Source organism: Anopheles bellator, chromosome 1, assembly GCF_943735745.2.
Source record: "Anopheles bellator chromosome 1, idAnoBellAS_SP24_06.2, whole genome shotgun sequence".
NCBI classification, from domain to species: domain Eukaryota; kingdom Metazoa; phylum Arthropoda; class Insecta; order Diptera; family Culicidae; genus Anopheles; species Anopheles bellator.
The window spans coordinates 50279220-50292175 of record NC_071285.1 but is presented as its reverse complement, the minus strand read 5'-3'; the positions used below and the strand labels follow the sequence as shown (position 1 = coordinate 50292175).

Sequence of the window (12956 nt, the reverse complement as noted above, 5' to 3'; positions counted from 1 at the left end):
CTTGTAACTGGTGCGGCAAGCGTGAACTTGGAGAACTTGCCGTAACTTGGATCACCTTGCGAGCCCGATTTTCACCTTCCCGAAGTCCGGTTTTGTGACCACAATCGTCGTCGCTGACGGGCTGTCGCGGGCTGATAAATTGGCCACTTGGATTGGCGACCGGAAATAAGGGCCGGCCATTTGCAGGACCGTTGATGGGTATCGCCATCAACCTGGTGTGGCTTTTTATCCATCCTTAGCCCTCATAAATCCCAAGAAGCTGCTGCGAGCTTTATTGACATCTCTCAAGCGCGTCAAATTGTGCTCGACCAGAGGTCCTGCATATCGCTGACCATCACCTTCGCCGCTGTCATCGTCGGCAAGGTTGACGGATGACGCTCGACACCCGCGATTATCGCTCGATCCTTACGGGCCGCGGGTCGCGTTTGTCTTCACAGCCCATTCCCGATGCCGTGCCGGACCGGGGCCGGATTATGGGTGGCAGTTAAAAAATAAATATCTTCCGGAATGCCGTTAATGCAGCGCGCACCGTGTGCATCGACAGCGGCCGATCGTCACCGTGACGCGGGGCAAAATAACTATCACGGCCCTTGGCCCCGTCTCGGCGGAATTATGAAACGAAACAAAAAAAAAACGTCAGCGGACGAAAAAAGAATGTCGGCGCGGCGGAAGCGGTGCACAAAATAAACAGGTGTGGTGTGCAATCAGGCCGGGCCGGGTTTCGGTGCGGTGTGTGCGAAAATTTATGGTGTTTTGCGATTTATGGCGTGAAACAAAAATTTATGGACGACGACGGCTTGGTCGGGGCCATTGCACACGCGCGCGCGGGAGCCCCTGTCCTTACGTCCTTGGGTGGCGTGGTTCTGGTGGATTGTTTCATTTTATACCGGGGAATTTCCGGGACGAAGACGGCCGGCGGAATCAATGTATCGGAAGGCTGGAAGTTTATCGCCGCACCAACTAACGGCCTCCAACAGACGTCAGAGTTGGAGCTCTCCCTCTCTCTGTCGCTCTCGCTCAGGATACAGGTAGAGTAGCTCTGCTACGCAGGACACGGGGCCAGAAGTACATTGTCACCGTTCGGTGTGTTTGACGAGTATGCCGATGAGCTGGCGCGGAACGTGCACTTCAAATTGTACATTTCAACGACTTGTGGGGCTCGGTCCACCAACAGCACAGGACCCGGGCGCCAAAGGTTCGGGCCCGGAAGGATCGAGAAATGATAACATTTGTACCGGGGTCGGAGCAACGGCAACTCGTGATGATCCTCGTAGATGTGGGTTAGAGGCGAAGGATAAGCGTATTTGGTCAGTAGCCGCCCCGGGGCACTGGACCGAATATTTGAACATCAACAAGCTACGGGCGCGTGACGTGATGCTGTGATGCTCGAGCAACGCGCCCCGTGGGAGATTGGTGGCTGCACCATCAGTGTCATCATCATCATCATCAACAGCAACAGCAGAAGCATCGCCGGCCATCGTGCCCGTTCGCACAGTTTATTGAGTCTCTACGGACACCGGGTCACTATTCTCGATACAGTGTTCGAAGGACGGTTCCAAGCGGGCACGGTCACTAGCTAAGCTTGCGCGTCGAACGGCAACGCCAACGCTAACGAAGAGCGTCTCCCGAGACATTATAACGTCGTTTTAAAAATGCATGTCTCAGAATTTGTTTCTTCTCGGAGCTCGGAGCGGACCCGCCGTGCATCGTGTTCAGGACGATAGCATAAGCTCTAAGCCAGCGATGAGGAACTTTCTCCGGAACAAGCATCGATCATAAACTTTAAACAGAGATAGATAGAGAGAGAGACCAAGATGATTTAATTGAGTACGAAGCATCAAAATATATTTACGGCGTTTACTTTTCGTTATTCAGAGCACAAAGTTAATTTTATTAGACTCTGCTCAACTTGGTTTGAGAATACTTTTTCAATACAACAGAACCGCTTGAACGACCATCGGGCTTTTTTCCATAGCTTCGTAATGATTCAAGAGAAAGGGTGCCTCGGGATTGTGTTGACCAGTGCCATCGGCGACTATCTACTTCAAGTCCAGCCAGATCCAGGCATATGCTGGTCGCGTAGACATTATCATTCGAAGGCTCACTAATAGGTAACCGAAAGTTCAAATTCATCGATCTATCGTGAAGGATTAGCACTGACAACAACGTAACGGAGAAAATTCGTGATCGGCTTCTTAGCAGTCTTGACACTAAACATAATTTACAAGTGTGTCCGGTGTCAAACACTACCTTGAATAAGACGCTTCGGATCGTGTTTGCTGAATGAGAATAATGGAGCCAACCTGGAGCATGTTGAAACAGTGTTTCCTTTCGGGGGTAATTGCGTCCTTGTGCCCTGTCCATTTCCTCAACAAATCATTGTCAAACACAACGCTGAACTTTTGTTCACCGCGAAGAGTACATTAAGAGCACCACTCCAGGACACCCGCAGGAGCTACGCTCCATGTTTAAGCACTGCAAACTGGCCCGCTTGGCCACTGAGACCAAGATGTGGTATACAAACAGTAACGCCAAAGTTGGTACCGGAAACTAGCAGTTTTGTCGGCCACTTTCTCCTCCCACTTTCTTTTCACCGCCCCAAACAGGCGATGCCCTGCCGGCTCCGGTGCCGGAAGTTTCCCGATTGTCTTTGACGATTGACCGTGCCGAAAGTTGCTCGAGTGCAAACTTTAATATGCTCTCTCAGTGCGCGACTGTTGCGAAACTATCGCCATACAAGCACACCGAAGCACCGTATCGTTTCCGTTTCGGGCGAAAAAGTTCTGGGACAATATTTTTCTCTACGACGGTGACGTCACCCCCGGTGGCTCTTTGGCTTTCCCGATTTTCTGGCACTCGCCTGTGGGCTGTGTGGAGGGCTCACACATTTTTCCCATGATTTATGAGTCGTGCGCCACATGTGCCAATACGCTATTGGGCGTAAATTTGTGCGACGGCGAACGGTGCCACTGCGCCGCGGAGGGACCAACTTGCAAATTACAGTGAGGCATGAGCATCCTGGCGGCGCCCCGGCCGCAATCATAAAATGAGTTTCTCCTTGAAACGGCGTCACCGTCCAGGGTTTCTCAGGTGCCAAGGAGGAGTTAAAAGCATTACACGCCGACAGGCAGCGGGACAAGCGCACACACGCAAGGATTTACGCCGGTGAAATATTGCTCCGTTTTCGACGGAGCAATTTGCTCCGCGCCCAGCCCCCCGTCGTGGGACTCCCGTACCCGGTGCCGGTGTGTGACAAACTTTTTTGTAAAATAGTACAAATTTTTCAAACACATAATTAAGGAGGCAACACTTCGCGAGCTCGTTTCTTTCGAAATGATCCTGTATTTCGTTCACGCAGGGGGGGTGTCGCTCGTCCCTCACTCATTCGCCTTCAGCATTCCGTCGCTGGCCGTCGAATTTACAGCCTGCCCGGGAGTGCCCGTACCAGACCGGCCCATTGAAAAGCCCGGGGAAATCCATTTTCTTTCTGGGTGAGATTCTTTCGCCTTTTTTCCTTCATGTCACGTTCACGTCAAGACGCGATAAAATGTAACATTTTTCCACGCATTCTTCACCACACGTCACCGGCCTGTCAGCCCGTCGGGGCGTTGACACGGAGCACACGGAGAAGCACAGAGCCCGTAAGTGTTTATTCCATTCCGGATGCCGGCGGAGGATGATGTACGGCTTTTACGGCGTGTTCCTGTTCCCGGGGGGCTATTGAGAAGTTTTTGCGCCGCGCTAAATGATGAAATTAACAACATCTTTGTCGCCACGGCACGCAAAATACCACGGAATGGCCGTGCGATGTACGCCCGCCGGCTGTGGGAGGTGTGGGTCCAGGACACTAGGTCTAGGCTTGTGAATTAAATTAAAGTACCACCCAGAACAATTCGTTGGGCTGGGAAGAGACCGTCGGCGGTACCGATTATTTATGGTTCTTCATATGGCTCGAGTCATGGTTCGAGGTGCGAATGTGAGTCCTCCGCACCCCGGTCGGCCCAGTGCCGCGAAGGTAATTACACCGAAACCACAAACGTAACGCGTCCACTCATCCGGTGATGGCACGAAGGACATCTTGCACAGGACTCCTTCGGTCAGGTCGGCGATCGGTGAGCAACTTGCGGCCGTCGCCACAAAACCACCGTCACCGTCACGCACGGTCACCACACGCGCTTTGGGCCTGCCAGTATCCAGCAAAGGCTCCCCGGCCGGGGGCTTAGCGTGTGGCCACAGGGATCAAAGAAGCCAGCCGGTCCGGTGTGTCGGCAGTCGGTACTACCCGAAACCGCACCGCGAGCGCGAATCCGCGAGCCCAATTAATTACCTTCGATGATTATTATTGACTGTTGTGGGTCGTATCGTCCCGGTCGCCGTTCGATTGCCGGTTTTAGTCGTTCAATCTTTTGCACCCAAACCGGATCGATCCGGCCGCGCCGACTCTATGGGGCGATTTGATTAAATACGGCAATTACGACCGAACGTTTGTCGGTCCGCTTACGGTCCGTTTCCGGCCGGGACTTTTCCGCTCAGGCTCTACTGGAGTGCGCACCGACGTGCCGTGCCGGTTTAAAGCCGCGGTGTCCACAGGTGCCGCATTCCCGGTCTCAGGACACTAATTGATACGACCGGGCGGTTAGTGGGGTCCGGACGACGGAATGTAAGTCGAGCCCGGCCCGGTGCCCACTGGAGGATGCACTCGATGCGCTGCGTTATTGGAATAATTATAGCGAACGTCCGCCTGACCAGTCCGAGGCACGGTTCGGATTCACCGATGGTGGCTCCCCGGTGGGATGGAAGCATAAAACACTGGCATCATTAACTGGAATTGGTAATTATGCATTCGTATGCGCCGGCGGTGCTTCAAATCAACGGCGCATGGAGTGGCGCTCGCGGTCGCGTGATCAATCAGCCATTTCGCGGAGGGCGGTTAATCAACTTCGGACCGAAGCGTGGCCGAATCTTAATCAGAATCTTGACGCATTCAATTATTCCAACGATTCGTGTTTGTGTCGGTAGTTGATGTATGGCACGGCAGCATCGATTCAATGATGTCACAGTTTGTTTGAATCCGGATTTACATATGTCCCGGGAATTCAATCGAATGGCCTGATGAAGTTGTCGGACATTATCCGGAACCGAGTCTAAGCCTTTAAATCAGCACGCATTCATCGGCTACCATCGATCTGAAGGTCATCGGAACAAGTTCATGTCCCGCCCGCGGAAAAACGGCAGCAGGATGATCCTTACTGGCCCCCAGCGAATCCTCACTCAATCCTTTTTCGGTTTTACATTGGCGCCTCCAGATCCCCGAAAAAAAGGGCAAATGGATTCCGGGTGCCTGCAAGGATGAAAGTGGTGCGTGAATACAAAAAGGCCGTACCTTTAGAGAGCGTGGCGTGCCGTGAGGGAAGCGCACCCAACGCGGGCGCAACACATGCAATAAAAATCAACTCCCGGGGCCAGCTCGGGTGCGTGATTTTTTGAGCCTTTTTCATCCCTTTCATACGCAGTCTCCTGTCTTACCCGGGACGGCCGTCGGTCAACACTTCCGGTTGCTTTTCACCAGGCCCCGTGGTTCAATTGATCCGCACCACCGGTTTGCCGGTTTGTTGCACTTCCGGTGTGGAATCGACATCGACGAAACCACGCGTAACTCAATCTATTTTTCATACCCCAAAAAAGCTCGGTGCACACTAAATGTTAAATGTGAGTGGTTGGAACAAAAAACACCGCAGCTCCCCAGGAGGAACCGCTGCATCCGTCCATCCGAATTGTTGCTTGTCGGTGGTGGCATTTTAATTCCCAACTTCCAGAATGCATGAAGGACGCACCAAAAATCGTGCACCAGTTTCTCGCCCCGATTGGCCACGATGAAAGCCGGCTGCTAATTCCATAGTTTTTGCAGCATATGCGCTAAGTGCTCTCTTGGCTCCGCTCTGTTCGCTCTGCTAAACAGTTTGCCGGTCCGTGATTTGATCCCGTTAAGGCGCGACCAAGTGTGCATACAAACAACAGTTGGCCAGGCCAACGGAAGCCAAACTTCCCGCGCCAGATTATGATCCACGGAAATCAGTGCTTCGTGCGCGACAATTATTGCTTCATTTTGGGCTCCCGGGGACACTTTCGTGCGTTGTTTATTCAAATGAACAAATATTTGTCAGCCCCTACCAAATGGACTGTTTGCTTGAGGTGGCCAACCTGACGTGTGGATTCGCAACACTGCACCTAATGATCGGAGCGCGAAAGGGTGGTTTCGTGAAAAGTCGAAGAAAAACGCTTCGCTGAGTGCCGTGAAAGGATGCGGACGATTAAGTCTCACGCGGTTCGCGATGCAACCGACCATCCGATACACGGTTCTTGTTTCATCGAACTGCATCCTTCGGAACTGGCCGAAGCGAACGGAGACCCGTGCCAAAATATCAGTCCGCCTCGAAACGGCAACGGAAGCACCTCTCGCGTTAACTCAATATGGCAACACCGAAATGGTTCAATTAAGTTCCGTTCCGGTGTGGCCCCGACCGTCGGCAGGATAATGAAAGGAACGTGCTGCTCTCTGCACACGCCCCCTCCCCCCAGCACGCGGCTACGCTTCGACGCCCCGTACGCCACCCACAGCGACGGCGGAGAAAGGCAAGAAATTGTTTAATGTTGTAGCAAATTTTTCCCCCTCATTTAATGTACACGCCACGCCGGTGTTTCATTACGCGTCGAAGACGCGCCGTGTGGCTGCTTTGTAGTGCCACCACCACCCCTCATGGAGAGAATTCGGATAATTTCCCTCCCTTCTTTCCAAAACCGAAAGGACGAACCGCGCGAAAGCGCCACAAAAGTTTCACGTCACAATTCGTTCCATTAGTCTTCGCCGAACCACCGCCGGAAGTCGGCCGGAGAGATGTGTACCGAGCCGTGAGCCTGGCCCTGGAGGTGTGCTGCTGCTGGGGCCATAAAGAAAAGCGCCGTTTGCCGGTTGGTCGGTGTGAAAATTTGGCCCACCACCACGGAGCGGCACAAAACAACATCAACAACCGATTCTTCACCGAACTTTGGCGAAAACACTTTACGACGGTGCCCCGTAAATACACACTCCCCGACCGCGTTCCCTGCGTGTGTGCTTGGTCCTTCGAATCAGAAATATTAATTACCTCACTTGTTGTTTGGTGTTTCGGGCTTTTTGTCGTCTTCATTCCACGTCGAGCGAGACAGCGAGACAGCGAGAGAGAGAGAGAGAGAGAGAGTTTTGGCGGCAAGAAAAATGAGGCGCCTTCCTCGGGGGGAGGCGAACATAATTTATGGGCGCGGCGCTAGAAAACTACACCGGAAGTGGAAATAATGAATCCCTATAATTAGCAAAATTGGCTCACATATTAAAACTTCAGCAAACTTCCAGCAGTCAGGCGGGCCGACGAACGGCTGACTTTGGCGTGGAGTAAGCAAATATAAGCACCCTCACAGTCATACTCCCCGGGCCAAGCAACCGAACACCGGAAACGGCGCACGATCTCCTGTTTTGTTTTCCTCCGTTTTTTTTAAGCCCGTACCTCTTTCGCTGTTTCTGTCACTCCAGCGAACATTCATTTTCTTGCCCTCCGTCGGCCGGCCATGATAAACGATTTTTCTTCACATGACCCACGACACACGACGCCATGACGGGCTCGAGTTACGAGGAAAATCCCGAACCCCGAACCCCGTTTTGGCTTCGCCCACCAAGAAGCGGCTGTACGCTATACTCGCCAAAAAAGCCCATGATCGATGGAAAACCCGTGGTGGGATCGGGGGTCCTTGGTAACACGAACCGAGGAAAACACAGAAACGCGGCGCCAAAGACAAGGCGAACAGACAGACGGCGATGCGCTTTTATTTGGAGCATCGAAATTTTACACCAAACGAGCAAAACTTTTCACCCAACGCCCACCGACGGAGGCGTCCAACCGACCGACCTGCCCTCAGCCGGCCGCTCAAGCAGCGCGGTACCATAAATGGGAAATGCCATCCGAGCCCCGGGTCCCGGCCCGGCTTTTTGCGGCCAATCCTCCTTTTTTATGACATTTATGCTGGCGGCTGACGGACGAAATAGGAATCACGGCGTGCGCCAAGCTGAAGGCAGCGAGAGAGAGAGAGAGAGAGAGAGAGAGTGAGCAAGACTGGGTGTGATCCTAGTGGGGGAAGTCAACCGATGGGAGAGCGAAAAAACGAAACGGAACGGAACCGCAAAGCAAAGGGACCGCCAAAGGGAAAACCCGGAAAACCTCAGTGTGAGACAATAGCCATTTATCATAACAGTTGGGCAACATTTTTGTAGCACGGTTGTAAATTTGAGATGCTATGTTGAACAGATTTTTATCATTGCCTCACCTTCACCCGCGAGGTCCGTATCCTTTGCGCCGTTGTGTGCGTTTGGGTTTTGTGGACCCCGAAAGCCTCTCTCATGTTGCATGTTGATTTTATGCTCCCACCCTGAGCTTGGGTAGCCCGAACCATTCGGTTGAAGTTTATGTTTGTGCTTTCTTTCCTACGGCCGCTCCTGATTCCGGCCACCCACCCGGTTCCGGTTCGGGATGTGGATCGTTTTGACAGCTTCACCGGTGCCCGCCGCTGCACACTCTCTTTTATTGCGTTTTACAAATGAAGCAATTATTATCGGTTCGTGTGATGGCACGTCGACGAAATAAATTATCGATACGCCGATGATGATGATGGGGGTGGGGTGTGCCGCTGAAAGGCGAGATCAAATTATTTACTTCCCACCTGTCACCACACACGCCAACATGACAACGGAACCGGATCGATCACAACAAAGCTACAGCATTGTCTGGCCTCGCGTGGGGAGCGATATTTTCCGTAGGATGGATATAATTAAAACCAAGTTTTAATTAATACGCACGCTTTTATCTGTCCGATTGGTTCTTTTTGCATAAACATTGTGAAACATGGTGAACTGTTGTTACTTTCCGTTCGATATTGCGCTCAAAGCTCCAAATCTCTGGCCGAGCAGCAGCATCTCATCGGAAGGACAGTGTTCTAGCGTCGTCCTGTCGCTGGCCGCGAGCGCGATGCAATGGATGGCAAACAGGCGAACGGTAATTTAAAAGCAATCGATCGTTCGAACCGTTCATTTTGCCACAATGTTCTCGGCGTTTTCATTCACCGCCAACGAGCCGACAATCTGAAAGTTTGCTCGCGAATCGGAATCAAGAACCACGGAAAATCAACATGGGAATGAGCGCCAGAAGTCGCTCGTTCGTTTTCCTTTCCGATTCCGGATTCCCATCGGACTGGAAAAATTGCTTATATTTTGCTTATTTAGTGGCAATTATTTCCACGCTGCTTCAGGGATCACGGTCGATGGTAAAGTACAGAAGTAAGGGTGCAATTTTCTTCTCTGTAACCACCAAGCGCATGTTTCGAGAAGAAACAAGTGTTGCGTTTCATCATTTCTTTTATTTGTAGCGAAATGTGTGGTGAATTTATATTCTACGCAGAGCATTGGCGCGCATCCCATTCATTCGATTCATTCGATTTCACTATATTATTTCATTTCTCTCTTTCTTTTCTTCTTTTTTCTTGTTTCACTAAATAACTGTACATATCTTGCTCCTCATCTTGAGACCGTCATTCATTCTGCCCATGCCATCACCAACCACGACCACCGCAACCTCATTCCGGATGCCGCTCGGTACCATGTTTTGTGTTGCGAATGCACATCATCTACATCAACATCTCGTCACGTCACGGGTTGTTTCCATTGCACGGTTGTCGAATAAATTCTCTCGCGTGTCCCGTGCGCCTGCACGTATGCAATCCAGGCTACTTCGATTCAGTCTCCGATCAAATCGCCCGTTAACCAGCCCAAGTATCCGGCGTATCCCCAGCAGCAGCAGCAGCAGGCCGCAACCAACCGTGGTGGTTCCTCCACCGTGTCCTTCAGCGGTGGCCGGGCGGTGCCACCGAACCAATCGCAGCCGCGCGTAACCGTCGGTTACGGCGGCGTTAGTCCGTCTCCGCGATCGCCGGGAATTCCGGTGGGATCTCCGCGCTCGCCGGGCACCACACTGGGCGGCAGCCCGCGTGGTTGGGCTCACGTGTCCTCACCGGTACCGACGTACCGTCCGTCGCCGCAGCCGGCCCACTCCTCGCCGGTGCAGCCACCGTTCTATCAACAGACTCGGCCGGCTCAATACCAGCAACCTCAGCAGCAGCAGCAGCACCAGCAGGGCTACCAAGTGTTCGTACCGCCGCCACTCGTGGCCCAGCCGGTCCAGATTGTGCCCCACGGTGGTGTGGCCCCCTGGTACGGAGCGAGAAAGGTACATAACCACTGAACGCTAGGGCGCCTGAACGCTACCTTCTGCTCCTTGTCCTCGCAAATCAATACCGCACACAAGCAACAATCCGGTGGGTCCTCCGTACGGTTGTACGGAGTTTATTATATCCTAACTGTGTGTGTTTCTTATTTGTTCGTGTGTGAGTGTTTCTTTCTTCTTCTCCCATCTTCGTGTCGTGCCGTTCGTTCATTTTTTTTTTCTGTTACCGTCTTAGCCCGTGCATTGAGTTAGTTTCTGAACTAACTACACTAAGCTTCTGGTCAAACTGGTCCGCGATCGGTCTCTTACCTTGCTCTCTAGTTCCGTTTCTTAGTCAAACTTTTCGTGTCTAGCTGGTAGCACTGGACGGCACATAGATAGGACAGCACTGACCAGCAAAAAGCACGCTTAGCCCATGCACCGACCGCGCTAAGCTTCACTTACTTCAACTGCTGGGAAAAGTCTTACGCACAAACGGCTTTTCAGTGTGACTTGAGACTGCGATCGCAGGGAATGTGTAGAAATATGTGTACAATACTAAAGCTAACATTCTGTACAATGTGGCAAAGAACAAAAACAAACAATTAAACTGAAACTTTCACACGATGATAGGAACACGCGGCCAGCGTTCTGACCCATTCATATTGCTGTTGCATTAAAAATTGAAGAACAAAACAAAGCCTTGTAGCAATATTTTCGTAAGTTTGTTTAGCAAGATGGACTTACACTCTCACTGTTCTGGTTTCCCAACGAGCGCATCGTTAACACTAAAGGGTGTCACTGTCAAAAACGAGTCAAACAAAAAAAATCGTAAATCAGTCAAAACAATTATTTAAAAATCAAATTATATTTCTTTTGAAAGCTCATTTTATATAGGATATGTAAAAAACATCATTTAGGCTTCCATTTTAAGGAATGCGAATGGTCGATCTTTTCGTTTTACTCCTTTCATTAACTCTTGCACCGTTTTGTTGGTCGCTTTCTTTGCCGCAGAACTCCAATTTTTTTTTAATTCCATCTCACTGACAACTGTTTTCCGAGTCTTCTTGAGGTTCAGCTTGACGATTGGCAAATATTTTTTAATTGGGTGGAGTTCTGGCGTGTTGGCGTGGTTCATGTTGGGATTCCGCTTAAAACAACTGATCACTCGTTTCGTTGTTTTCGTCGTTTCTCCTGGATCTGACTTTCGCCTGATCTAATCTTTTTGACTGTCGTCAAACGTTTCCCGAATACTTTAAATACATTGGTGACAGTTGATTTGGCCGCATTCAACAATTTCGCTAACTTGGCGTGGAAGTAGTTCGGACCGCCGCCGTAGTTTTAGCGCCACCGGTGTAACATTTTAAGACGATGCTCCTCTTGTTTCGGGGCCATTTAAACAAATGAATAAGTATACTACACACAAACGTCTTTAAAATGAGAAGAGGTACAGGATTTTTTTATGCACTAGGCAAAATACTGCGTCAAGTTAAAATTGACCAATTTCGTACAGTAACACCCTTTAGATTTGGAGCAAAATAAAACTTAGAAAGAAGGTTGTGAACTAAGCGATTGTCCAAGGCTCAGCATAAAAAACGGAACATTCTGGTAACATAAAGTAGCGGGTCCCGTGGTCCCGTAAGTAAAGTGGCCTCGCGAACTGTATAAATTGCCTACCACCGCTGGAGCCGCGCGGCAGTAAAGCATCGCGACACGCAAAACCATATATCGCCACGCTCGTTAAAAACAAAACAACGTGTCACTAAACGCCTATTGCTTAACGATCAATTGCCAACATCCCTAGCAACCGTCGGCTACTTTGTACGAGCCACGACCACGGACCGTGTTCAGGTTAACGGGCTGACAGGATGCAGCGCACGCACGTACACAGAGACCCAGGGACCCCACATCAACCACAAGGTGTCCTTTCTTCTTGCGCGCCAGGCGACCAAAAACCGCAAACACAAACACCCGAACCCGGTGCCCGGCAGGCTTCTACGTTGAGGCGATAAGCGCACACATGTTGCGAATGAAAACATTATCGAGGTAAACAAAGACCCTGGCGCCGCACACGCACGTCAGTGTCGTCGATTTTGTCCCGCTGCCACATTATGCTGTCCGGGTCCGGCTCGAGTTCGGAAAACATGTCACCAGCCGAGCCGAGCGCGAGGATCCGTGCATGTTGCCGGAAACCGCGTACCGGTGGCTCCGGCGTGAATCCGCTGGTCGCGGCCAGCGGATCAGTAAATGCGGACCAGGACCTCCAAAAACCCCGCGTCACTTCCCGGCTGAATAATGCGAAACATGGCCACGAGGTGGCCGGCCCGATGTTTTTATCGGTTCCAGCGTAAGCGACCGAAGGACCGCACCGTTCGCTCCTCGGGACGGGCTCCCTAATGTTTGCTCCGATAACGAGCGAGGCGAAACAGTGGGTCCCAGCGAACCCGCCGGGAAAGCAAATACATATCCTGCCGGCCACAAACGGGCCGAAGCCCTACGCACAGCAGGTGCAGCCACCTATTCCAGTCGCTAATCCAGTCCGCTGAGTCGGGGTTTTTCTGGGCCCGAGGAACTTTGACCGGAACTTGCGCACTTCATGGCGAGTATTTATCAAACATGACCAAATAAACACCCAACCAGCCAGCGGCTCGTCTCGGCGACAATGTTGTGACC

The 12956-nt window shown here is 51.5% G+C and overlaps 1 protein-coding gene across 3 annotated transcripts in view; it reads left to right on the top strand.

Annotated features, from left to right (window-relative positions):
• LOC131205586 (uncharacterized) overlaps positions 1–12956 on the top strand; it is an 86788-nt gene that overhangs the window by 56825 nt on the left and 17007 nt on the right. For all 3 annotated transcript variants that reach the window (XM_058197740.1, XM_058197739.1, XM_058197741.1), the window contains one exon: positions 9807–10307. In XM_058197740.1, the coding sequence (XP_058053723.1) occupies positions 9807–10307 (501 nt within the window). The remainder of the gene's footprint in view (positions 1–9806; positions 10308–12956) is intronic.